This window comes from Aythya fuligula, chromosome 1 (assembly GCF_009819795.1).
Source record: "Aythya fuligula isolate bAytFul2 chromosome 1, bAytFul2.pri, whole genome shotgun sequence".
NCBI lineage: Eukaryota > Metazoa > Chordata > Aves > Anseriformes > Anatidae > Aythya > Aythya fuligula.
This window is the reverse complement of record NC_045559.1, coordinates 89,896,536-89,924,442: the sequence shown is the minus strand read 5'-3', so window position 1 is coordinate 89,924,442 and position 27,907 is coordinate 89,896,536. Positions and strand designations below refer to the sequence as shown.

The 27,907-nt window shown below is 35.0% G+C and overlaps 1 protein-coding gene across 19 annotated transcripts in view; it reads left to right on the top strand.

Annotated features, from left to right (window-relative positions):
* ABI3BP (ABI family member 3 binding protein) overlaps positions 1 to 27,907 on the top strand; it is a 147,912-nt gene that overhangs the window by 92,640 nt on the left and 27,365 nt on the right. For 17 of the 19 annotated variants that reach the window (XM_032184821.1, XM_032184839.1, XM_032184831.1 and 14 more), the window contains 19 exons: positions 2,627 to 2,695; positions 4,837 to 4,884; positions 5,375 to 5,449; positions 6,311 to 6,358; positions 6,961 to 7,035; positions 7,310 to 7,357; positions 8,217 to 8,291; positions 9,089 to 9,163; positions 10,305 to 10,379; positions 10,743 to 10,817; positions 12,680 to 12,754; positions 13,386 to 13,460; positions 13,943 to 14,017; positions 15,579 to 15,653; positions 16,126 to 16,200; positions 17,217 to 17,282; positions 17,562 to 17,636; positions 22,179 to 22,274; positions 25,808 to 25,918. In XM_032184821.1, coding sequence (XP_032040712.1) covers positions 2,627 to 2,695; positions 4,837 to 4,884; positions 5,375 to 5,449; positions 6,311 to 6,358; positions 6,961 to 7,035; positions 7,310 to 7,357; positions 8,217 to 8,291; positions 9,089 to 9,163; positions 10,305 to 10,379; positions 10,743 to 10,817; positions 12,680 to 12,754; positions 13,386 to 13,460; positions 13,943 to 14,017; positions 15,579 to 15,653; positions 16,126 to 16,200; positions 17,217 to 17,282; positions 17,562 to 17,636; positions 22,179 to 22,274; positions 25,808 to 25,918 — 1,386 coding nt within the window. The remainder of the gene's footprint in view (positions 1 to 2,626; positions 2,696 to 4,836; positions 4,885 to 5,374; positions 5,450 to 6,310; positions 6,359 to 6,960; positions 7,036 to 7,309; positions 7,358 to 8,216; positions 8,292 to 9,088; positions 9,164 to 10,304; positions 10,380 to 10,742; positions 10,818 to 12,679; positions 12,755 to 13,385; positions 13,461 to 13,942; positions 14,018 to 15,578; positions 15,654 to 16,125; positions 16,201 to 17,216; positions 17,283 to 17,561; positions 17,637 to 22,178; positions 22,275 to 25,807; positions 25,919 to 27,907) is intronic. The other 2 variants (XM_032184689.1, XM_032184787.1) reach the window with 2 other exon arrangements.

Genomic DNA, 27,907 nt, shown 5'->3' with positions numbered 1-27,907 from the left:
GTTGTGTCAGGGCAGGTTTAAATTTGACATCAGGAAGAACTTCATGGAGGGTGTGATTAGGCATTGGAACAGGCTTCTCAGAGAGGTGGTGGTGGTGTACCCATCCCTGGCAGTATTTAAGAAATGTGTAGAACTGACAGTAAGAGACTTGGTTCAGTGATGTGACTTGATCGGTCAGGTTGAGGGTTGGACATGGTGATCTTGAAGGTCTTTTCCAACCAAAATGATTCTATGATAATAATAAGCTTATAGTGATCTCAGATGTATTCCAGTGTCACTTTGGGTGTTCAGCATAGATTAGAAATTTGTGTCATGATAGTGGTTGTCACCTTTACTTAACCATTAATCAAAAATAATTAAAAACACATGCCAAATTCATATTTCATCAACTGCCTGCTATTGGTTTGCAAATTTCCTTAGTCTCAATACAGTAGTGAAGTTAGGATACAGTATTGTTAGATAGACTGATGCATACATGTAGTTGTTCCTTTTAGGATTGTGCATCCCCTAGCAGGACTATGAGGGTCCTGGAAAAACTTGAAAACATGCATCCTATGAAGTATAGTAACACCAGAGAACCATGCCTTCTTTGCCTCTGAAAAATATGTCTGAAAACTTGGTTTATGTCTGTCTTATTATTTTCAGTCCTTCAAAGTCTCAGGTTACGTGGTTGAACAGTGCTTAAAACCCAATAAGCTGGTAGTTCATTTAATAATATTTGGGAGTAATTTCAGAAAGGTCAGAGGAAATGAAAGGTATTTCATTTCCTGCAATCTCATTCCGCTCTCATTGTCAATCTGAGAAACACCATCTCCCAACTCTACTTTTTCATTTTACCTAGAAAAGCCTACATCAGATGTGCATTGTATATCTGTTAATGAACTTTTAAAAACTGGGCTGAAAAGAAACTTTCAGAATCTCTTTAGGATGGGGAGAAGGATGGCATTGTTGACTTTTACATTGAAAAAGCAAACAAATGAGAAAGAAAAACAGGTATGTGATTTAGTATTCATCAGAGAAATATGGTGCAATGAATGTCCAGCACTTGGTTAGTTCTGGAAAAATCTGCATGCAGCTAACTTTTAGGTTAGTATGCTTCATATTGGATTTCCCTTGGATTTAGAGCAAAGAATAGTGCTGTAGCACAGATACATTATGCAGGACCATGCACTGCCAGGTGTAGAAAAATGGTCTCACGTTGTTAACTAGGTAAGGATACCTTGTTGATCTCTGTCATGACAGAGTAGTACTTCCACGTGTGGCAGCTCAGAAAAGAACATGGCAAAGAGTTCCTACTAGTGAATTTCTTTTCAATAGCTGTTTCTGTTTATTCTCATTCTTCATCTTTTGACCACACCTAAATGCCAGAGTTCTGGGGTTGAGAGCAAGAACTGATTGCCCTGGCTGAGTTTATATATATATATATATGTATATATATATATATATATATAAATATATTTTTTAAAAAAACTTTTCTCACTTCCTCATGTAAGTTGACAGAACCATGCTGTCACCTGATATGGACTACTTCATGCATTATCAGTTTGAATGATGTGGCTTTTAAAGGAGATTATTTTGATGAGAGATTTACCCACTCGAGTACTATTAGATTAGAGATCAGATTCCCAGAGAACATAATAAAACTTTGTAACTGCTCTGTCAGATTCTTTTAATTTAATTTATTATTTTTTTTAACTTTCCTGTTCACACTAAAGCTTCTCCTTCCAAACCTAAAGTCCTTCTGTGTCTAGAACAGCCTGTTACAGTGATGGTTAATTATAATGCTCTTTCACAGAGTCACAGAATGGCTTAGGCTGGAAGGGACCTCTGGATGCCTTCTGGTACAACCCTTCTCATGCAGAGCCACTTAAAGCAGGTTTCCCTCAACCATGTTCAGGTGGACATGAAGTTTTCCAGGGAGGGAGACTCCACAACTTCTCTAGGCAATCTGTATTTTGCAACAGATAAGGCATCTTAGGATAGTTCGCTTAGGGTAGTTGCAATAGTATTAAATACATCAATCATTAGCTATAAAAAGTTAAAGCCAGTAAATAAATGAGGGAAAAATTAAAGTTCTGAATGAAATATGTCAGTTCTTTTACTTGGTCTTAAACACAACCTCCTTAAATATAATCTCTTCATCATAAAGTGTTGTAACCTACTGAGATCTTCAGCCTTATTATATGTGACTTTGCAATTATTTATACCTGGAATCTTTCAGATCTAACTTTTGCATTACTTTCAGAGAAACTCAGTAATATTAACAGAAAGATTTACCAAAAGAAAAAAGATTTCTATGGAACTGTTTATTTAAAGGTGTCTACAGCCTTGCAGGGAAAAGAAAAACTTCTCAGGAAAACAGGATGAAGACTCAAGAGTTTCTCTTCCACCGGTGTTCCTATAGCATAAATACACCTTTTCTTTTCAAAGAGCAGCAGAAGCTACACAGAATAGTTATTTCTTGAATTTTCTTGATCAATATTATTACTTGCTCAGTGTTTCCATTTGAATAGAGAGGAGAAGGTAGATTTTAACTGGGAAGCAAAAGCAGCTGAGCTGTACCAAAAGATGAAAAATATGTATAGATGCACCTGTATTTATCTCAAGAAAATGTTCTTTATTCCAGCAGCAGCCATTCCGGTGTCAGTCACTACTAGGAAACCCTACACATATGAACATCCAAAGACTGCAGAGGGTAATGATTAGTAGCAATCTTTAGTCATTCTTCTTTTCTATGGTCTAATAACATGTGCGATTGGAAATACTCTTTTCTGTATGCTACTTGCTATTCATATGAGGTCTGAACAGCAGAAATAAAAATACACTCTTGGTGCTTTATTATTTCTTCACATTTATAGCACGAAGATGCGGTATTTTAAAAGACAGGTTATCACTTCAAAGATACCTGATTAAAAACCTTAATTACATGAGAAGAAGAAAGAGTAAGAATTATTGCAGTAATAGATTTCATGAAATACAAAACTAATACACAATTTAAAAATCAGAGTAAAATCTACAAACTGTTGAGCAATTCCTGCAGAAAGGTGAGTTCTGTATGGCACACAACATTGTGTGATTATTTTTCAAATTTATGGAAAATATTGACTCTTTTTGATTTATCTATATTAATCGATTGGAACTAGTGCTCAAAGTACACTCAAAATTCTTCTAATGACATTGATTGGCCAAGGTTGGCATTGGATAACAGTATTTTCTTAGCATCATTTCTTAGCACTTGTTTATTTTGCTTTAGGCTAAACGTTTAGAAGCTAATTTTGCTCCAGAAGAGCATCTAACTCTTCAATTATCCCTGTCATCAAAGGCTCTGTCTGCTTGTTTTGCCCATACGTAATACATTTCATGTATTAAACCCATAGCATCGGTTTTCTCTGTGCTTATTCATTGATACTAACTGAAGGTTGTTTCCTAGTCTTCATTTCTTCATTGGCAAATGTAGATGAGTATCTTTCATGGGACATCATTTACTTTCAGTTAAAATGATGATTTTTTTTTTTGCAAACCAAGTTTTTTTTTCCACTATCCAAATTCACATTCTGTACATGTGAAGTACAAATCTGTTGTTAGATCGAAGCATCTCAGACTAAAGCTGGTAGTGACATTTCTTTTGAAACTGTGTACATTCAGGTGTGCTGTTACTGCAGAAAAATCAAAAAGTGAAAGAATTAAAACTTTTTTCCTGAAAGAGGGGAGAAGGAAGACATTCATTACTTTCTGATAATTATACCAATGTATATTACTTCAGAAAACGTTTTGTAGAGTTAAAGAATAATTTAATTTTCTTCTGAATTTCTGAACATTTTTTATTCTTTTTTAAGAACTCACTGATGTTTTGAAGGCAACCTGCGAATAGAAATGAATGTTCTAGAGAGAGAGATTTCTGAATTTGAATTCCAAAGGTAGTTGACAAACCTGAGTAACAGAGAATTCATTGCAAGGCAAGAATATACTGAGCACATTAGAAAGATTAGTGACTGGTTTAACCTTTCTATACGGTGTCTGGCTATTGTCAACAGAAAGAAGTTAATGCTGTTTTTGTTGTTGTTTGCAGCAGCATTAGTAATTATTATACTGTGTATGTTAATAGAAGGATAAGAAATACTCTGTTATTCAAAAGAATCAATTGCAAGCATTTTTTTATAGTTTTATTTATTATAAGTTCCGTTTTTAAAGTAGGTGGAATTACAAGAGAGCTTGGGATATAAGTGAGTATAGCTGATGGATAAGGTTCTAACTTTAAGTGTATATGTCTGTATGTTACTCTAGTTCTTACTGCCTAATGAGAGGGGAGAATTTATCCATTATTTTTAATTTCCTTTAATGTCAGGAATTTTTTATAGACTGTCAGTTTGTATTTTAGGATTGTGTTCTTTTTATTTTTTTTTTCAATTTGACATAGTTTGTGAAGAGGAAAATGGCATGGTATATTCTTGGTCAGTATGCCACTTTCAAATAGCAGCAAACTTCAGTATGAGGGATACCTGGATATTCCTATATATCAAGACTCTTGCTGTCTCTGAGATCAACTCATCTAGTCCTTTCTTTGTTGTAGGGTTTACTGATTTCTGTTATATTTTTCCTTCCATTATCAGCAAGTTTCTGCAATTATTCTTTTTTCCTATTGAACCTGTATTATTAGAAAGCTAAATTGTCCACGATTTTAAAAAATAAAAGTTAATTTCAAGGTAGGCATTATTGTGGGGTAGTACCAGCAGCTGCTTTTGCACTTACCAGTGGAGTAATTTTATATTTTATTTATTTATATATTTATTTTGAAGTAGGTTCCATACTTACTTTGTCACACTGTTTCTGTTGCAGTCTGGGAACCTATTACACTTAGAGTTGAACCACCAAGGTCAACAGTAGGTAATGATATTTCTTTGGCAAGCTGTTGTTTGCTTTCTTCACTGCAGACAGCACCACTGAAGTTACTCACCTTATGCTTTAGGATTCTTTCATTAAACTTCATTTTTCTTCTAGGTAGTTCTCTTGCTTGGCATCCATGTCAGTTGGGCATATTGCTCTCTTCACAGTTGGAATGTCTGCTTTTTGAGAAAATGAGCCTGGAAGCTCTGAATCATCTTTGTTGTAATTAAGCTTGTCTGTGCTCATCCCAGTTTTTTATTTAAAAAATAAAATAAAATCTGGGCTTCTGAAATTAGCAAATTTCATCTCTCTTGCTTAATCTGTTGAAAACACATGGGTGGTGCTACTTGACTTCCTTTGCTACTTCCTATAAAGAGAATTCTTTTCTCTGTTGCAGGTGTGAGGCTTATGTGTTTGTGTGTTCAACTGTATATCAGATGCTAATTGCTGTGTAAATTAACCAACTTATTACCCACCTTTTCTCTTCCAGCTCCAAAGGAGATTCCACATATTCCTTCTAAACCTAAAACTTCACCCAAACTTCCTATCCCACACGCTAAAGATGGTAAACTGCTTTGTGTGATTATTTCTAATACAGTAGATATTGGACTGAAATATAGCTCTGAGCAGCTGCTTACTTATCTGAGCCAGTTACAATGTAATGGGGTTCTGTTCTGCCGTATATTCTGTGATTTCAATTCAATTTTCAGGAGTAGTAAGAGATTTACTAGGTTTTATGATCATATAGAAGAATAAATCTCTGCTACCTCATGGCAGCTGGATGAGAATATTGCTAAGCTCAAATTGCAGTGGTGGCTAAAACAAGTATCTAGCAATTAAAATATGTGTTATGGCTACTTAGGTTGTACAATTCCCACCCACACTGCTTTGCATTGATAGAATAACAATATGTCTCCCTTTTAAATCACAATTATTTCAGCTCATGACATTATTTTTTATAGCATCAATTTCACATCCTTATGCAATTTAAACATTCTGTTTTATTTAAAAGGTATACCATAGAGTTAAAGCATGTGGCCAACTAACCCAATACACAGCAATGCTGTTTAATAATACAGCATGCAGAAAACAAGCAAGTGGTCTCCAATTCCAGTTGTATATATAAACAGCATTTGAAATACAGTGAAGAGTTTTGTATCTTTAAAAAGCTGTTTTCTTAATAAGATAACTATACGTATTTGGATATCTCATTGCAGCCCATGGGAGAATTAAGCTCACAGTTAAGGATTGTTTCATCTTACACTGCTTTGCCCCTTATTTTCTCAGTAATTTAATTTAATACAGCAGTTTTTGTATGAAGCAGTGTATAATTCAAAGCATAGCTACTAGACAAATAATTCTAACTGTAAGTGAAGTTATTCTCCTCGATTCTCAAAACAGCTTTTATGTTTTGTTTTTGATACAGTCCTGGAGTCTATAACACTTAGAACTGCTCGACCAAAACCAACAATAGGTAACAGTTATACCTACAAGGACCATCACATTTGAAATACATGTTGTGGCTACTTAAGTGGTACAATTCTCACCAACGCTGCTTTGCATGGTTAGAACAAGTATTCAGTAGACATCTAGCATCACAAGTACATCTTCATTGTACGCCACTGTCATAATTTTTTACTGTTATATTTTGTCCTTCTGAAGTGTTTTTTATGTGTGTGATTTTACACTAACAATTCATATTCATCTCATTTGGTTTTCCTCACGCAAATGTATTCTGTAAAGTGGACGGGTGCACCACGATCTTCCTTTGACTGTGTTTCGTTGTATTCAGTTTCTGTCACGTGCTTCATCTTTTCTGCTAGTCTCCAAATCAGGCATCCATCCTGGCCTTGCTTCGTTTGATTTTGTTACACAGGTTCTCCATCAGCAGTATTTCTTTATGTACCAGCCATTCATACTTCTTCACTACTCATATAAACAGTTTATGTTTCCAGAGGGTCCCAAAGGCATGTGTTGTTTCTGTTGTTGTTTTATTTTTGTAGTTTTTTGAATGTTTTGTTTCCTGACTGTCTCAGTTCTTGAAATACTTTAATAGCTGCATTTCTTTTATTCCAGTTCCAAAAGAAACACACCGTATTCCCTCTAAACCTAGAACATCACCAAGCTCAGAAGTACCACAAACCAAGCCTGGTAAGTACATTGTTTTCATTGTTCCGTATCATCTTCATATGAGTGTCTTACAAATTCTACTAGTGGGAGGTTTGTGAGTGATTATCTTTGCATCACTTGTTGAAGTGGCAGTAATTCTGAGTTGAATAATACTCTGTGACATATTGAGTTTCAAGGAGTGGCCATGTCTCACTGGCTGTAGGAGGGGATGGTATGATCATTGTGGAGGTAGTGATTGTAATGTTTTAATTGTTCTTGGTAAAAGTTGTTTTTGTTCTTTATTACACTGATGCAGTTCTGGAACCAATTACATTTAGAACTGAGAAACCAAAGTCAACAGCAGGTAATTATACTTTCATATTTGTATAGTCAGACTGTCTTTCCTCTTCAACACAAATCATTAAATGCTGACCTGCAAATATTTCATCATTTACATGTAATAATGCATTTAATAATTTAACAGTCAAGATTCTCCACCTCTTCTCATATTTTCTTCAAAACATTTGAGGAGGACCCTTATGCCTTTCAAGTGTTTATGCACATAAGATGGGGTAATTTTCTTTGGTATTTAAAGAGACAGAGGGCAGTTCAGAAAAAAATCCTAACTTAAACATTCTAAGACATACTGTGAAGGTGACTGTGTTCCAGTTAGTCACATGGCTTCGGTGAGCAAAGCTGCATGCTCTAAGTTATCTTTCTCTACTCCCCATCCCTTTCAGTTTTACTAAATTCAGTCCTTTATAGAATTCTGAAAAATATTTCTATTTCTCTTAAATATCGATTCCACTGTCAGAACAGAATCACTTCAGTGATCTTTGGGACGTATGGATCCTTGAAGCAGATCCACTTGACTAAGGCACTTTTATTGCTTGTATGTGGTACTGAGAATTCTTCCAGTACAAGCAGTGGTGTCTTTGTATTTGAAACTAATTTCCTTGTTTTCTTATTACTTAATTGGTTAAGCCTTTCTTCTAAACAGAAACAATAATTCTGTCACATGCTCTGTTGATGATATGTCACAGAAGAGTATTTTCTCTACAGCTTGGTTTTGTTCCAAGAAAACTCACGCCCCTTGCATCACTTCCATACAAGCATCTTTGGCTCAAATCTTTGCTCTGTTTCTGGTGACTGTAGATGGTAGTGGACACTGACACCTCTGAAAATGTTAACACAGTGTAACCCAGTTTCTTTCTTTCTTTCAGCTCCTAGAGAGACGCGTCATGGGCCTTCAAAACCTAAAACATCACCCAGTCCCCGTGTTCCTCCAACCAGAGCAAGTAAGCTTCTCAATATTTTTGCACTTTAGTGTATGATTTTTTTTCAGTTTGAAAATTGCTAAAAATCCTAAGTTCTTTGAAAGTACACAAATATTTTATTGAACAGGCTGTGTTTTACTGTCATAATGAAATTTTGCTACATAGCTGTCATGAAACAAGACAGATATTTGTGTTTGTCAATAACTTGTATAATGGTTGGGGTATGGGGGTTAAACACTCTAATTTTGGAAGTTGGAAAACTTGTGTCTCAATTTCCACAGCATGTGAAAGAGGTACTTGTATTTTCTAGTTACTCATTCACAAGTGCAAAATTATGATACTTTCCTGTTCCCAAAACTTCAGTTTGGGAATAGCTCTGTCCATTTAAAAATTAGTTGTAAATTTCCATGTTTCTTCTGCTCTGACTGCTTTGCTGGAAATGTTGTGTTGGTTTTTTTTAATGCTCTGTTAATTTAAGCAAGCAGCAGATTTTTGGAATGTGAAACACTGGAGAAGTGCAGCTAAGGGAACTGTTAGAACTATAGCAGTCTACTCTGTAGAAAGATTTGTTGCAGAGAACTGGGAGAAGTGGAGAGTTAATCCAACACTGCACTGTAACAGTCACTATGTCTGTAATCTCAGCACTAACACTTATTGCATTGGCATTAGGTCTCTTTGTGATTACCTTCAAATGGAAATAATATTTCCTAAAAAAAACCTTTCTTTACAGAAAATGAATATCCTGTCAGGAAAATCAAAAGACCTCTGATTAGTCATCACCCTCATTACAGCATTCAAAGCTTAGCTCATTTTCACAGGTCCAAAAGAAAGTCGACGAGTCACTTTCAAGCCCAGAACATCACCAAGTCCAGATGTACCATACACAAAACCTGGTAAATACCTTGTTGTTTTGTTGTGCTTGAATATTTGGGTTTTCTTTTGGGTTGTCTTTTCTTAATTAATAAAGTGTTGATTAACATCTCTTCATATTACAAACGAATAGATTTTGTAATGAACATGAAATACATGTGTAAAGGAAGATGGAGCTGGTTTATATATTTGATTGCTGCTTTTTGGTGGGTTGCATATGCTTTTCTGTCACATGACGGTTGTCACTGATGACTAATTTGCATAGCAGAGTAAACAACATATAAACATTGTAACAATGTTCTTGGAAGAAATTGTATCTCTTCTGTTCAAGTGTGCCCTGGTAATGGAATTAGACCCTTAAAAGTATTCCTTGCATGCTAGCAAATTGCCAAACCTCCCTAACTTGTAGTGGTTCTAAAGGCATCAGTTGAAACTTCCTTTAGTTAGTGCATATTCACTAATATTTATTGCAATTTAAAAAGAAATCAGTAAAAGGGAGTATTGTACATTTTGATGATACTTACCACTAATTCTTTGTACATTCTTGTTTTATGAAGTATTGGTACCTATTATATTTACAGTTGAGCAAACAAAGACAATGTTAGGTAATGATATTACCTTGAGATTATTTTTTTTTCCCCAGCTACTCTGTGGACCAAATACTGTGGATCATTATTCTGTTTTCCACATGATCTGTTCATGGGTTTGATTTGTTTTCTTGTTTACATATTGATCTTAATTCTACTCTGTTCCAGGTACTGAAAGAGTCCTAGCTGTTGTTGTCTTCACAGAAAATTTCTCTTTCACTCTTACATGAATCACAATTGTTTTGACTCTAGTAGGAGACAAGCATGCCATGGCTACTGCAGTTGTCAGCTTTGAAATACGGATGGGAACATCTCAGCTGTGATTGTCTGCGTTCTTTCAGATTTTGTTCCTTGACTCCAAATGAGATTTCGCTTACTTGATCGTTTTTCCACTCATTTTAATTTATGTTTTTCTTTTCCTTTTAAACACTTGCATATGTCTGTCTCTCAGTTTTTCAGTCACTCATGCAGAGATTGCAGTTTGTTTTTTCTTGAAGGCACAAGGCGTGCAGTGCCTGTGCAATACCTGACTAATTTCTGAAGAGTATATACCCTTAAAACAAGTCTTTTCTTTCAGCTCCTAAAGAACCACAACATGTACCTTTTAAACCTAAACCAGCTCCCATTCCAGATGTTCCACACGGCAAGCCTGGTAAATTACCTTGCCTTTTGTAATGCTGTGGTTGATAATTGGGCATCCATTTGTGGTGGAGGTGTGGGGGGAGAAGGGGGGAGGTAGGGGGGATGTAGAGTTGTCAGCAGTACATTTGCTATTACCTCTGTACTACTATAGCTTAAGAAACCTCTGCAATAAGTCATACCACTGATGAAAACTACAGTAATTCAAGATTTTTTTAATATTGTGTTTGTTTTACTGGAAGAATAGTAGGGACCCATATATTTAGATGAATGATATGAAGTTATTAACAACATGTACCCGAGCAACAGTGGGGAGAGAGGAAGGGAGGAGGATCTCTTAATTCTTCTGAGCATTTATCCAAACTTTTTCCAATAGGAATCTTTCCATCCTTCCATGAACCAGTTACTGCTGTGATTCCTCATGTTCCTGAAAGAACAAAGGCAACACCGGGTAATCATTTGCTTCATAAATAATTACTCTATTTTTCATTCTTGTTAGAGAAGGTGCTCATTACATCATATTAAAAACTAATAATGCAGTTTTGCTCTGATTCTAGATACCAGCTTGCTCTTTGATCTTGATAAGGGAAGTAATGCACAAGCTCATTTACTTTTGAAGGTTCCTTTCCTCATCTTCTAGCCATTCCAATCAGGAGACATAATTCCTTCAAATGTTATATATTTTCCAGTAAAAGTGAGCTTTATTTAAAGAACAGATAGTGATTCCTGTCGTTTCTGCATCTGAGGTATGGATACTGTTATCGTAAAATGCTGTTCTGCTTTACTATTCATTATATAATTTTATGGAAGAATGTATGAACTACAGCATAACATACACCAAAGCATACAAGTTATGTGACTTCACAAGTCAAACACCAGTTCTTAAAACCATTTTCTCTGTTAATTTTTAGTAATACCTACTGGGAAAACTTTTTTAAATGTGTGAAACATCAGTCTCAGAATTCTTTCTTCTTAACTTGCCAGATGGGGACTAAATAAGGGTGAATGAATCCATGCAGAATAGGGCAGTAGGATTAGCAATCTTTGCTAATAATTGTTCTCTGTCCCTGGTTTCAGGGGAGACGTCCAAGATTTTCTGAGAATTAAGTGGTATCATTAATGAAGTAATAACCGCTGTTTAATAATCTTTTATGTATGTTTTTTCCCTGTGGCAAATAGGAAACTAGAAATGCTTTTCATCTTGTTCATATTTTAATATCTATTCTCTGTATGCATTGATAGTTAGGTATTTGGTATCTTTACATAACTTTATGAAGTTTATGTGCCTCATCATACACATCTGGGCCTACCTGATGGAATCTTTACGTGCACAAAATGTTTCTTCAGAACAAGCGGGTGCATAATGTACAGGCTAAGGTAGATTTTTGAGGACCTTTCACATTGGTGTGGATCACAGACTTGCAAGTGTTTGCTGAAAGTGCTAAAACATCTTCTCCAGTACAAAAGTCATGACAAGAATTACTAGAATAGAATAAAATAGTTCTTGTTGGAAGAGACCTATTGGTTGGTTGATTGATTGATTCCAACTGCCTGATAGCTTCAGGGCTAACCAAAAGTTAAAACTTATTAAGGATATTATGCAAATGCCTCCTAAAGATGGACAGGCATGAGGCATCAATCACTTCTCTAGGAAGTTGTTACAGCACCTGACTACCCTCTCAGTAAAGAAGCTTTTCTTAATGTCTGGTCTGAACCTCCCTTGATGCAACTTTGAGCCATTCTTACATGTTCTGTCACTGAATACCAGGGGAAAAATGTACCTCCCTCTCCACTTCCCCTCTTCAGGAAGTTGTAGAGATTAATGAAGTACTGAATAGTATGGAAATGACAGGGATAAATAGTTCCCATGTAAAAACAAGGAATTTAATTTATATATCAAGTCTGATATGAAGGGCCCACTGAAAGACAGGTACTGTCTTCAGATTCTCATGTACAGCACAGAAAGGCTACTACTTTTTGTCCCATTACTTTATTGTGTGCTGTTTGTGACTGTATTCTTCACTGCTTCATCCAAAGCTACAAATCTGTGTATAACTGTTGGGAAGTCTGTCCGTGTCAGTGGCCATTTAATTTCTTTTCCTTTCTTTACAGGAATTCCAACTGACTGATTTTCAGCTTGTCTTATTACAGATTAGATCATACTTCCTTGTGTACTACGATATTCCTTGTGTACTATGGAAACAGTGTTTTTGTTTGTTTTGTTTTTAAAGAATATTTCAATTATTGTTATGGGTGCTGTTTTTTTTCTTTTTCTTTCTCTCTCTCTCTCTCTTTTTTTTTTTTTAATTTCAGCTCCAAGTGAAAAACAATTCATTCATACCAAACCAAAAAAACCTGAAAAACCAAGAGTGCCACACACCAAACCTGGTAATTGAGTCAATCTTGTAATTTTGTGTGTTTCTATTTAATCATTCTTTTCCCCTAGCCTGAGTTTTTGTGCTTTAAACAGAATTATTAATATCTGGTTTTATGGTGAATCAATGGTAAATCAACCTTTAGATCAGTCAATCCAAAATGTCAAAACTACACTGAAAATAATAGTAGCATCTGTAGTATATGTTTTTCCTCCTTCTTATTACATTCAGCAAATGATGAGTAATAATTTGTGTGTTGACAGATTTCAGTGGCGTAGATACACTGAGTTCTCTCTTATTGCTGTCTTGTAATCAGAGGGGCTTCTCTATGAGCATGTTTTTTCACCCACAAAATGCAATCTAACTCCTTTAAAATATGTTGTTACACTTAGCAAGTGACATGTGTTATACTGAAACAAAAGTACTTTTAAAATAGTTAAGATCTGTGTCTCTTCCCATTTTTGTTATAGAAGTAATGTATAGATGTTAATAGAAGGATACTGATAACTGTCAACAGTTGATTTTTAAGATATTCTGCTACTCTTTAGTTTGGGGCATTTTGAAAGCTTTAGAAATAATGCAAATACTGCTTTGTTTCTTTTACAGTTAAATTTTAAGATTCTCAACATTTTCTCCCTTAACAGCAATACATCAAACAACCCCACAACCACTTATTACAAAATCTTCTACTACCACTGAGCAGTCAAGGGCAACAATGGGTAAATACATTTCCTTAAACTTAAGATGCAGGTATTTTTAATTGTTCGATGGGGAAGTTTCTAGAGAATATGCTCTGGTGTGTTCTTTTATGCAGTATCAGTCCACTGTCCATCATTCTGCTTACACGCGTGCATGTTTCTTAATACAGAAGAGTCTCAGTTCTATCCTCGAACTAAGGCAGAAATTGCCTACCGTTCATGTCTAGCAAGAACGCTGTATTTTTCAGTTCTCCAACCAACTTCAGTGGTCTAATTTTTCTTTTAGAGCAAGAGTTCTAGCCACTAACTCACATTATCATACAGCACAGTATTAGAATATTTCTGTGTTTTGGATAGCCATTTTGTTTCAGGTTCCAGAAACCCATGGAATTGTTATTGTCTTTTTTTTCAGGCATTTGAGGCATGCACTTTCTGTGGGATAAGTATGGCATTGGATTGTGACTCCTGAAAAATACAACAATAATCTTTTTCCTTTCTTTCAGCTCCAAAAGAAACACTGCTTGTTCCTTCCAAACCCAAAACATCTGTTGAGCCAGAAATACCACAGACTAAACCTGGTAATTTAAAGTTTTTAACTTTAAAAGTGTTATTGGAGCACTACCTTAGTTACACTTCTTGCTGTCATTTGGTACTACAGGGATGTGACATGATCGGTATTTAGAGAGAAATTAGTATAATTGTTCAACTTGGAATACCTCAGTGAATTACATCGAAAAGAATGCCCCAGAATTGGGTCATGTCTATGGGTACACAAGTTAGGGTGGCTATTTTTTTTAAATTTATTTTTTAATTGGTGGATAGAAGCCATTAAAATATGAGGAACTTGATTAATTTGAGTGAAGATACACTACTGTAACTGGTTTCACTAAGTTCTTTTATTTGGGGGGAATTTATTACACCAGATAAATGTGCAAGTACTTTTGAAACTCAGGCTACAGGATCGTAGTCCAAAATAGTTAGGTGGTAAGAGTACAAGTATCATCTTCTAATCAGTGCAGTAATAATAGTAAATTTATGGATGCATAGTTATAATGAAGGATGTATATTATATCAGCTTCACCTGGGGTATGAACTATTTCCATAAAAATTACTACATTGGAAGCTTACAATGGAAAAAAAAAATCTAGGGAAGGTGTGACAACATGATCATAAGAAAGAACAACACTTAACTTTTCGTCATTCCTAATTACCAGTCCCAAACTGGTGATACTTTATTTTTTAGGCAATTAGGTTCATGAATAGTTTTATCATTCCCCCTTTTTCCTTAGACTTCTCACGTAGCCAGAAACAATTTAAACAGAGACCCTATTCATTAAAGAACGGTACACATATTTTATTATGAAAATCAAATGGAACAGTCTAGCAAAAAAAAAAATTGTTTTCTAAAGGATTATTTTGGAAGACTCTCTGTAAGTAACCAAGCTAGATTCTAAGTCTCAACTGAATTAGAGCTATTTCCAATCTTGTCATAGTTAACAAGTACCACATTTTGGCACCACTACACAGTTCAGTTCAGTAGAAGAATTTTAGAAAACAGAACTTAAGGGGTTATGTTTTTAACGTTTAAAATTTAAATCATTGTAATGACCTATATGCAGAAGAAATTCTACTGTTATCTGGAAAGTTGTTAAAAATAAATGGCACTAATTAGTCATTACCCTTCATCCTAATAAGTAGGTTACTTTCCAGCTTCCATATTTTAACCTTGTTTCTGAAAGAGACACATGTAGCATGCACTTCTGCCTGCTAGTCTTTCCTTTTCATCCAGTAACTTTCTATCTTTGACAAAATGTGGTCAAATTTGAATGAGGGAAGAATGCCTTAAAGGTAATTATAGTACTACAATCTTTTAGAGAATTTTGAGGGAAATGCAAGTTAGCATCCACTATTAGGGTGTCTGTTCTGAAGTAGGTGGAGGCCCAACAGAATATTTGCAATGTCTGTCTGTCAGCATGAAAATACCTCCAGACTAATCAGAACACATGCCTGCCTTAGATCTGTAAAAAACGTCTTAAAAGATGCGTAGGTAGATGTTTATGAAACAAAGGACACAGATACTTAATGAAATCCAACATCATTGATTTCACATCTCACAGAACAATGTTTTATTTCTCATAGCTCCAAGGACAACACACCTGGGATCAATTAACCTCATAACAGTTCATGTTGTTGATGGGTCCAAAATGACTTTGGGTAATGAGAATATTATGTCATTTTATTTTTATAACTTTACTTTCTCTGCTTTTGCTATACGGCTAAACTTATCCTTTAACCAACAGAAATACCTTAAATATATCTTCATCTTCTTCATTTGTTAGGCACGTTCCAGGGCATGTACAAAATGTTGCTGTTTTTAATTTTCCCGTCATGTTCCAGCCAATTTGTTTGTAATTATTTATAGAAATAAATGCTTCATGTGCATGATTGAGGAGTCATATAAAAAGATGTCTTGCTCATCTTTTCTTCTGTTGTCTAGCTTTTTAATTATGTATATCTTCCCAGTCTTGAAGTTCTGGTATAAATCCATGATTTTCAGTCAGGTTTCTATCACTCACCGTTTTTGTTTATGGTCTGCGCTATGTTTGAATTTCCCTTCCACCTGTGGTGTCTGATGTTTAAAAGAAAATCATTTGCATTTGATAAGCAATCAAATCTCCTCTTTCAGTTCCCAATGAAACATACCAGATTTCACCCAAACCTAAAACGGCTCTTGTAACTGAAATTCCACGGTTCCATACAGGTAATTCTTAGAATTTTCTTAGTTTGTTGCATTGAGAGTCTATTTAAACCTCTAATTGAGTATATATAAACCTCTAATTGAGGTTTAATGGTCTGTTCTTACTAGCCTTGATAGCTTTTAAGCATTATTAGTGTTTTGTATCTGATCCACAGATCAAAAGCATTGTAAACACAAACATAACTGACTCCCACCTTTTTCCTTGTATTTGTGAAATTTTTACCAAATTTGAATGTCAAAAATTAGTAATATGTTCTTTCCTGAATAAATGTTTTCTCAGAAACTGCAGAGAGGCTAGAGTAACTGATGTTGATAGAATGGTTGATAGATTCAAATATCAAATAGCTAGCTGTACTTATGTAAAAGCGCTTGAGTTACTGAGGTCAGTTATTTGGCATAATATGACAGTGATGACTACTTAAATTTTCAGCTTTCAGCGTGATTCACACACATACTGTAACAAATAAAATTTCAAAATTGTTTTGCAAGTGAAAGATGACAGTAGGAAAAGGTTGAAGGCTAGTAATTTTAATTTTAACTTTGATAATGACACTATGCTTCAGCAGCCATGCATAGTGCCTGCATTGTATGCTTCCAGTAGTCTTCTCAGCAATATTTTAATGTTTCATGTTTTTATCTGAATATTTGATTTTGGGGGGTTCAGTTTGGTGTTTTATTTTGAGGTTTTTTGTTTTTTTGTTTTTTACAGAACCTAATTAAATGTCTTAAGGCCATGGATACCTTGCAGAGCTAACTCTGTATCCATATACAGTTGGGTAACTGGCTGTAAATATTTTATATCTTTTCCTAAACCTAAACATGAATGTAACTGGTCAGACTGCATGATGGAGTCATCTGACCACTAAAGAAACTAGCATTTTCAGCGTGCATTTTGGATCGGAACTCATAGAATTCTCATATGTCCATTTTGCTATATCGCATTGGTGCATGGACCTTTTTTTGTGGCAAATTACACTGCTTATACACATAGCATTTAAACTGAACCTTATTTCTTTTAGCGGCATATAAAACACGTCTCACTTCTGCAAGACCAAAGCCATCTGATAAAACACAGACCAGACCTGGTAATAATTGTTTATTCACTTTGGTATGGGAAGGAGATACACTATTTATTTCTTTAATGATTTTCACCCGTTCTTAGAGGAATTTTAAGTATTTCTAGAGGAAAAGGGTGTGCTTCTTTCAATTAATCAGTCTTCAGGTAAAGCCTTTTCAATTTAGGAAAAAAAATTGTATGCCACCACAGCAACTCTTGCTTTTTCTTCTGTAATATGGAATTGTTGGCATCACTTCGAAGTCTCATTTTCTTCTCATTAAGCTTTTTCTTTTAAACTTCCTCACAGCTCTTAGTAAAACTACACTAGCACCAGCTAGAACAAAATCACCTGGCTTGCCAAAGTGGATTGTGCCAACAACAGGTAGAGTTGTTTTTTTGTGTGCTTTGTTTGTTTGTTTGTTTGTTTTTAAGACATTAGCAAAAACACACGAATGTTACTTCCTGAAATGATCTTAAGACTTGCAAAATATTTAATTACATATGATTATAGAAGCTAATTCTTTAGAGTACTGTATGTAATTGCTGTTACTAGTAATGCTATATTGTTCCTGACTGCTACTGTGAAATGGTTCTACATGTGATAAGTATAGTCTTAGAGGTAGAGTATATAATATGTCTACTGTTTGTTGATGTTTTCCATATGATAGGTCCAGAATAAATAACCAGGCGATAGGTCCAGGTGATAATCCAGAATAAATAACCAGAGATGGTTGTATATCTAAATTGAATTAAAAATAGCCTGAACATGATATGCTCTTTTGTATTACATATAGAGGGGATGTCATCATTGGAGATATGTGTTCTTTGACCTTTCATATTCCTTCTGGGAAATGAAATGAGCCCATCTGACTGCAGGACATCAGGAACAGTTATAGTTATATAAACTTATATAACAGTTATAGTTATAACAGTTATAGTTATATAACAGTTATATAAATGATTTAGGATGGCAGTAATCCTGGCTCAGGAGGTTTTGCCATTCACTAGTGCTGGGCAATCTACTTCACAGAAAGTGAACTTTCTAATGTCCGATCACCAAATGCATGAATACACAATTATGTTAGACAGTATGTGAAGTTTTTCCGTTCTACCATATAGCAATGTCTTTGGCAGTGGCATTTTTAGATTAAGAAGGGTTTTTTTAAAAAAGAAAAAAAAAAACACAAAACATTCTAGGTAAACTAGCAGTATAAACATGATAATAGGTGTTTAAATTGTTTTAAGTATAGTTTATTGTGCTTACTGCTATTTTAGGTGATTGATAAGTATTATTTTAAGCAATCTTTATTTTAAATGCTCCAGTTGCAGTACCTGCTAGTCATTATTTCCATGTCTTTACAGTAGGGCTAATTGTCAGCAAGAAGTAGTGTTCCTTTATGGTAGATGATGTCAGAAATCGTCACAAGGCTATTTATTACCTTGCTGTGTATGCTAGGTATATTCACAAGCAAATAGGTATCTTCATTTAGAGCTCTTGAAAATTATGCTTTTGCAATATTTTCCATTGCTCAGTTAAGCAAGTCTTTTTCTCCTAAGTGAGATAAGTGTCCTGAAGATGTCTGTTACCTAGATTTTGCATCCTACTGAGTGAGCACTTTCAGTTAAACATGGTGTTCAAACTGCTTAGGAAGAGTTGGTATTTATTGTCTGTTACCTGTTTATTTGTACTACAAGCGCTGCTGGCATAGTAACTTATTGATAACTTCCTGTGAGAGTACATCTTTCTTCTCAGAATTCTAGAGAAATCATCAGTGATTTTTTTTTTTACATTTATGGCATGATGAAGAGGACTACAACTTTCAGTGAATTCTTTTCATTCTGCGCTTTATTCCTCCCGTTAAGATCAAAAAGTGAAATCCCAAGTCTTCTTGTAGAGTAAGTGCGTCACAATATTGTGGCAAATGTAGTGTCTGAGCATACAAGGATGTCTGTGCTCACGAAAAAAAACATTTTGTACAACAGAGGGTTCAGGTAATTGATTAAAAGAAAATCTTCTATATTCCTCCTAAGCAATGTGCCATTATGTTTAGCAAACAGTCTTGAAGTATGCAGAAGAGGCTTAAAAAAGAGAATTCCACTAACCTGGAAACCTAAATCTTACCAGCTGAGCAAAGGCAAAAAAGCCTTTTTTTTTTTTTTTTTTTTTTCTTTTTTTGTCCTTCAGTAGATGATATCTTAGAGAAATTATCTTTTAAGATATTTGGATGATTTTTGAGGATAGAGAAGTTTATTTCTTCCATTAGGAAAATGATGTTATTTTCTGTGGTTAACTGATCAGAATCCTTAACCAAGCTGTAAGGGACAACAAGTTTTCAAGCTTACATTTAAACGTTACATCTTTTTTTTTTTTTCTTTCTTTGAAGAAGAGTACATTTGATAGTCTATTGTTTTAAGACCACTTTGGATCTTACTTCCTTGTTGTGCGGGCAATGCTTATTGGATGCACACCAATTCTTCTTCCTGAGTGTACACATTAGCATCAATGCAAAGATGTTCCACTCCATGCAGAGTGTGTTTGGCAGCTGTGGGGCCCTGATGATAAGCTGTGGAATTTGTTTTTCCCAGCAGCAGCACATGGGATTGCGGTTGGTTTCCTGGCAGGCTTTTCAGTCTCCTGGCTAGCTGTATTGTTAGCTGTAATGCCAGGTGGTAAACTTGACTTTGGGAAACGGGCAGAGGTTTCAGCCACTTAACTAACATTCCTTTTAGTCTCCTACCATGTTTCCGGCCACATTCTGTATAATTTATTTTTAATGACATGGCTTTTCATACTTATTTTAGTTCATGTGATATATCTTAAGCATTATTTGGTTTAATCTTAACAATGTAAAAGTTGTTTATGGTCTATTAAACTTCTGGACAACCTTCACCCAAGTTTCAGCAATGTTTCATCTCCCTTGTGAGAGAGTTTGTTTTCACTATAACAGACATCAACTTCATGCTGTGCTTTGTTTGTATTTTTGAAAATGTGAGCATATAGCTAGGTTCTAGATGAACTCAAATATTCAAGTATTCCAGTTTTTTTTTGTTGTTGTTTTGTTTTTTTAATCAATGGCACCTTTTCCCACTTCTTAAAATAATCCACACTTCTGATAGTATTCCTGCTATTCAAGGTGCAGTGGTTAGCGTTAAGGTGTTCCAGATCCCATTAATATTTCGAGGAAAAAAATTATGAAAGTAAAGAAAACATCAACACACATTTGTCTAACACATCTATTCTCAGTTCTGTTAAAAGTCTGGATGAATGTGCTGAGTTGAAATGCTTATACGATGCTAGGTAATGTTACTTGCTTAAGGCAAATGCTATGATAAATGCAGCAAGTTGTATGACATTGCAGATACTTTGTGTGGAGATACAGGTGAACTTTTACGTGACTTTGAAGTGCATTGAAACATTAAAGAGGAGATTTTTGTTTTTCCTTTCACTTAATTTGCGCTACTATTTTACTAATGGCAGTAATACCATATAGAATATATACAGCATGTTGCTTGTTGATAGCCAATACAATTCAGAAGAGATTGTAATTCTAAACTATATAGTGAAGAGCAAAATAAAGGCAGGCTTTTCTGTAGACACAGGTGCAAAACTAAGTTAGACATGTAATAGATATCTGGATGATTTTGTGAGATTGAGGCAGTGGGATGATGCATATTTATTGTGGGATGAAGCTTAGAAGCTAATATACTTTGACTGCAACCCACGGTGTATAAGATTTATTTTTCTTTTTAAAGCTAATGCTAATTTTCTCATGTGTCATCCTTGAACGCTAGTCATGTGAAACATTGATTAGTACTCTGGTGCTTTGTATATCTGAAGACCTAATTAACCAATTTAGTTACCTGAAGACAAATTTCAGTTATAACAAAATCACATTACATTTAAGAATTTCAGTCACAGGAACCAGGAGACCTTCATCCTATTTACCATGAAAAAATTATGAAAAATTACTTGTTTCATACTGGTGGAATACTGGTGTAGTCTAGTAATAAGCTGAGTACCAGATTAGAAACATATGAAGTCTTCAGTTGAAATGTTTTGATCATGTTGAAATAGGCTATCTAATGTGGTAATTTATATGTGTGTGTGTGTGTGTGTGCGTGGGTATGTGTGTGTATTCTTTTAATTGATACATTAAATTGCTGGAGGAGGAATGGTTCTAATGTCACGAGAAGGGTGAACTTTTCACAAAAATGATGAAAGCGTCTTCTCAGTCTACCACATATAGAGTTTTTATAAAGTAAATATGCTTATTCTGTGTAGGGAAGGCATATTAATTTAACAATTTGGCTGTCCTATAAATGTCAGCATGTGAAACAATTGTTCTGTACCAGGAGTAGTTGTGTTGATCTTTTTAATGCCATTTACTTCTTTTTTTGTGTTTGTGTGTGTGTGTTTATATTACTTTTAAGTGGGACATTCTTCTATATACAAGCTGAATTTTACGCACACTTTTTTTATGCCTCCACTACTCCAAATATGGTATGTGTTTGGTTTAGAATTCCTCTAGTTATTCAATATGGAGGATAATCGAAGATCTTATTTTTCAGGAAGAGGAGAACTTTGCCCGTAACAAAAATCAACAGACATTTTATTCTGTGTACAGAAATACTAAAACGTGCCCTGTATTCATCCTTCCACATATAATTTTGGTTTCTTAGTAGTTATCTCTTAATCTTACCCTCTTTCTAAACATGCCTTTTACAGCAAATATTTAAAATTAAAGTGTAGACTCTCTATACCAAGACCACTTTCTACTTATTCAAATAGGAAGGTAATAGTTATCACTAGAAATACCAGTTTTACACGTCATGTTAGCTAGAGTTTGGACACATACAATATAGAAGTATTATATAACTTGGTACTGCTCTGTAGATAATTAATTCATATCCTTTTGTTTCACAGAGGATGTTTATACACCTGAGGATATTACTAGACAAATTGGCGTGGATGTAGAAAAACCTTTTGAATATAGTGATACCCGGGAAAAGCCATTTTCTGGTAAGATGAATAAAAAGGACAATGTACCGATTTTTAATAGTCATAAAAAATTGGAACATCACCTTTCCTGTACACACACACACACACACACACAAAACAAAAAAAACCACCTCCACTGAAGAAGAGAAAATAATTTTTGGTCATCCTCATTAGTGCATTGTCTCTTGGCTTCAGGATGGTATTAAGAGAGAGAAAAACAATAATATTTCATGGTCAGTACTTAGTATGTGGCATATGTTTGTGACTAAATATTACCATTGCCAGTGCTCATTGTATCCTTGTGATTAAACAGCCACTCTACTGTAAACACTGATTTTTTTCATATCTGTGGGTTCCAACTAGCAGTGGAGAATGCTTAACCAAATTACCTACCCACTTATGAGAATGCTTTTTTGGACCTTAGGATTGTTAGGAAAATTAGAATGCTAGGATTGTTGCAAAACACCAACGTGGGAGTGAATAAGCTTAAAGTTTTTTAACTTAAGTAGACTTTATATGTGATTTTTAACTTTACATGTGCTATAAAAGACTTGTCAGTTTTACTTCTCTTGCAAGTCTTACAATTCCATTTTCAAAATATTCAAAATATTTTTAAAGAAAAAAAACTTCCCTGAATAAGCCTTTAAAAATAGACTTCTCCTGTTTCACTTTTTTTCTAATCAGCTTCTTGGAAATTTTCTGTTGCAGCTGAAGAGTTATACTATAGTATTTTTTTGTTCCACATCTACACATAACAGTACAGACAAGCATGCAAACACACTCGCAGAGAATTTTCTTGGTTTTATTAGCATAACTATGAATAGACCTTGCTTTTAACTGTGCTTTTTTACTGGCATAAAAACTGACTAAACTCAAAATATTTCTGACTTTGCCCTTGGATTTATTTTTCAGCTGCATCTGTTCTTTTTGGTTTAGATTTTCCTTTGAAAATATGTTATTCGGCTTTAAAAAAAGAGATACAGATATACACTTCTTAATAATTAATAAACTGCTGTTTGCTCCTAATCCCTGCTGGATTTCCTTTGCACCTAATTTACCTGCACAAAGACAGCAGCCTTGCTTGACAGCTGAGTTCTGATGTTTTATCTTTTTAAATTTAATTCAATCAGAAGGTTGTATTTAGCACAGATTATGTAGTGTGGTATACTCGTAGGAGTAGCTGGATTCAAACTGCAAACTGAAAAGAAGCATGGCTCTCTGTTTTGCTTTCTTTGTTTTTTGTTTTTCTGTCATGGCATGTCGAGCAGTGATGTCCACTTAAGTAAATCCAGTCTGTGATTTGCAAACACTGCAATATTATTTTTTTAATGCACAGAGATTTTAAGGATGCTTTTACATATGCTTTTACTCATCTTTTGACATTAGATGTTTAAAGTTAAGCTTTTAGAGCTTTCAAGTAAGCCAATACCTTGAATTCTAATCATAATAGACAGTTGGGTATGTTTGTGAAGTTAGCTACTACTGTTCCATAATTTTCTTGTATACTTTTGTGATCTCAGCTCTTTTTATGGTGCCTTAATATGTATATGAAAACTCAATTTATTTGGTATAGCTATAAGTTAGCCAATATTTGACCTAGCTTTTAAGTACATGTATTTTTTTTCCTGAAATCTTAATGTGTGTTAACTGACAGACTGACATTTACACCATACATGAGGTATGAAAAAGATGCATTACAGCACGCAGCACTGATGTGTTGTTAGTAGTATGTCCTAAGAGGCTATTCAGCCTCCTTTTTCATGAAGAGTGATAGGGGTGATAAAGTAAAGGAAATACATTCCCTGTCCAAAGAACACCTGAGATTAAATAGGTCCTAATAGTTCACAATGCCACTGTTTTAGCAATAAGCCAGGCCATCAGAAAATCCCTAAATTCTTGTGTGTGTCCTAGTTTACAAACTCAGTTAATTACATTTGGTAACATCATAGACTGTCTTCTAAATTACTGTGGAAGTAGAAGGGAATGGTAAGGATTCTCATTTTTTTTCAGAGTGCAGTATAGTAGATTCAACTGTGACACACTGTTTCAGCTTGCATTTAACTACTGTGGTTGTGTTCTTTGGAAGATACAGTAGAAACCACTAACAAGTCAGTGCTTACATATTTTTACCCCATAAATACCTCAGACAATCCCGTTTCCTACATACGGGCAGTTGGATATTAATTATGGGTACTACTGTGTAGTAATATCTAGGGTACGATGACATATAAGCAAATACTATATAATTTGTCAAGTCTTTAGGTATATTTTTTTCATCTCTGCCTGATGAAGAATGAATATGAAACTTACATATACTGTTTTTGAAACCACTAAATCTTTCTGAATTAGATTTAGCATTGTTAACTGTCTTAGTCTGAGGGATAAGAAAAGGAGAAAAAAAGGGGAGGGAGGGGGTTGTAAATGATTGCAGAAGTCCGAAAGTAAAAGTGAACCAAGAAAGATGGAGATGTTCATGTTTGTATATTGTAAGTATTTCTAAAAAAGCTTTCCCAAATGAGTCTTTGGATCTGTTCCCATCTCACCCACAATCACTCTATTTATAGGGTAAACTAGGGTCTGATAAATAGGTCCTGGGGAACTCTACATAGCCAGTAACTCAGTATCAGGCAGCTTGCAGTTTTGTTGATATTGGCAGCATATTAAGAATTATATTCTGTTAAGGATTTTCTCCTCTTAGGTACAAGAAGTCTTTTGTTACATATACATGTTGCACACATCTAGTTTTTTCCTAAGGGAAAAAGTGCAGAGGTGAATAGTGGACGAAAAATCTTTTCCTTTTGCCTTTCTTTTACTTGATAAAATCCTTTGTAATTGCCTGGAAGACACAGAAAAATGTTCTGTATCAGTTATCAGACTTAGGTTCTCCTTTCAGAGCTGGCTGTCAAAGGACCCTACCAGATAAATTTAATGCATATTGGCTGGAAATGTGCATTGAAGCAGCCTAGTTGGTTGCTTCAGGAGTTTCTAACAGATAACAGTCTTTTTTTTTCATATCAATCCATGAGCTGACTGTGACTTTCATTTTTTATGTTAAAGTGACATAAGATAACATATCCCTAATAATCATTTCGCTTTTGCTACATCTTATGCTTTAAGCTGAAAGTGACAAGTTTTATCAGTTAGAAAGCACAAACGAACTGGAATTTTGTGAGTAGGGTACTGAAGACATTTCCATCTAAACTCAGGTGGTGTTTATTGTGGGAAGAAGTATCCCATCAGCTGCCAAAAAATAACTGTTGACAGAAGTGAGTAACTACACAGAAAATAAATTTCTGAAGTATTTGTACAAAATCCCAAAGGAGCTACATTTTCTCATTGTAAGCTTGGTTTAAAGTTCCACACCACCACTTCCCAAAGAATTTAAGTCTGAAAATACAACTGGTTTTGGCTCCTTGCTTCACCTCTTTGCTTTTGATTATAAATGAAACATGAAATATTATTTCAGAAGTCAGAATTTAACTTGTAGTAGGTTTTCTGATTTTATGGAATTTGAGGGTAACTAATTAACGACACTGTCCTGTAATGTCATTCAGTAACTACATCACCAAGACCTCAGCGTCCTCCTATACCTCCTGTCAAGCCTACACCTATGCGAAGAAAACCTCTGCCTCCAAATACTGTGACTGGTAAACCAGGGAGTCCAGGTATCTCAGCCTTTCGCCATAAATATTTTATAGTGTGTTAGATACTGAACTGACTGGTTGTGTACAGGAAAATTTTATAGTATAGATTCTCTGTCTTGAATCAAATGTGTTATCTATAGAAACCAGTTTTCTGGAACATGCATGCCTTGTCTCTTTTGTCTTTATACATTGTGTTTTCCTAACCTAGTTGTGTAAAAATCATCCATAGCAAGGGAGCTGAAAGCCAAGTAGCGTCATGGAAGTCATCCTTTAAAACATTTCAATGTCTACTAATAGCATTTGCAGTTACTTAATGTATGTGTCAGATGGGAGATATCAAATACTGTGCTTCAGTATGCACCCACAATTGGTAATTCATAAAGGAATTCTGTCCCGTGTATGTGTCCCTATACGATAGATATGGCACATCCATTAACCCCTGCTAATAACTTAACCTAATAGGCAGCCAGAAAACTCACTGGCAGGTAGAGGGATATGAGTTATTACATGTACAATGAGTTTAACTTAATCTATGTGTAACAATATTCCTGCTTCTCAGTATCAGTGTAAGAGCACTCAGAATCTTTTACGTTTACTATTTTATTTTAATTTTACCCTGAAGCTAATATTCAGTGTCTTCTGTATATTTTGTTTGTGGATTTGAAATTGGAATCCAAAAGTTAATGATATTGCATCTCACTATGCTTAACATCATGAGTAATGCTCCCCTCTTCACATTACTCTTTTTAGTTCATTGGAAATACAAAGATCTTGGCTCTGATGTATTACTTGCTTGCTTTTTCTGGATTGTTTCATTTGGGGCTTTGTGTGTTAAGGGGGTTGTGATTTTTTTTCTGAATTTTCTCAAAAGGAGAGACTGCCTTTCTGTTTGGGCCTGCTAGGGAAGCCCCTTTTGTCCTCTCCCTCTTTTGCTCATCTACAAAAAAACTGTTCCATCTCTGCATCAGCCAACATCCTTGTGAGAAAGTTTACCCCTGTGGCAGGTCTTCCTGTTGGCAATGGTGGAAGGACCTAAATAAATCTTCAGTATTCTGTGCATCAGATTAGAACTACAACCTCAAACATGGATGAAACAAGCTGTATATATTCTCAACAGCAGAGCCAAGATAGAAAAGTTGTGTCTGTACTTCCTGTTGACTGGTGGCGTTTCCGTACTAATAGCTAAAACAGAGCATAAGACGTTGTCAGTCTTGAGCTGTAGCACAAAAAACCTTCACTTCTTGCATTTTCTTTTGCTTGTAATGAGATCTGCGCTTATTTTCTTTCTTAAATCTGTAATTCATCTACCAGCATTTTGGAATTCCACCTTTTTTCCATATGCTACAGGCCAGCTTATGGAGTAGTCAGCAGTTATCATGCCTTCCTAGACATTCAAGATGGAATAAATCAGTTAGATGATCTGGTCCTTCCTTGTGGGACTGGTAGTAGATTTTCCTTTTAGTTTGTTTCATAATGTTTGTCCTGCTTAGTTTTGAACATCATATGAGTTTCTTCTAGTTCCCTGGAGAAACTGTTCCACAGTATTAACAGGAAAATTTTGCTTCAGTGTTCTTCTTGGATTTTCCCTTTTATAATGTTGTTCTGTTTCTCTTTCTTATTAACACTGTGATTAATTCCTTGCTTGTATCTTTCTTACTCATCCACTAGTTGAGTGTTATGGGAAGGTTTCTATGCAGACATTAAAAGTCTCCTGAATGGAAAAAAAAGGAAATTGGAGTGTTCCAAACCTTTGTCAGTCTGCACTCTAGTGAGAATCTTCATAAATTTCCACTTTTATCCCTACCTTCCATTTTTTTGAACTTGGTTCGTCAACATTCTGCCTTTAGTCACCGTGTTCTGTGTCATACATGCAGGGAAGGTGACTACATTATGTAGTTCTTGGCTTTTTGGAGGTGAGATTTCGCAGTCTTACAGTGGTTATCTGGGAGGTTTCCAGGTTTCTGTTGGTGACTTCAGCTGTTCTGTGGTGTGAAGAAATGTGCTCTTTTA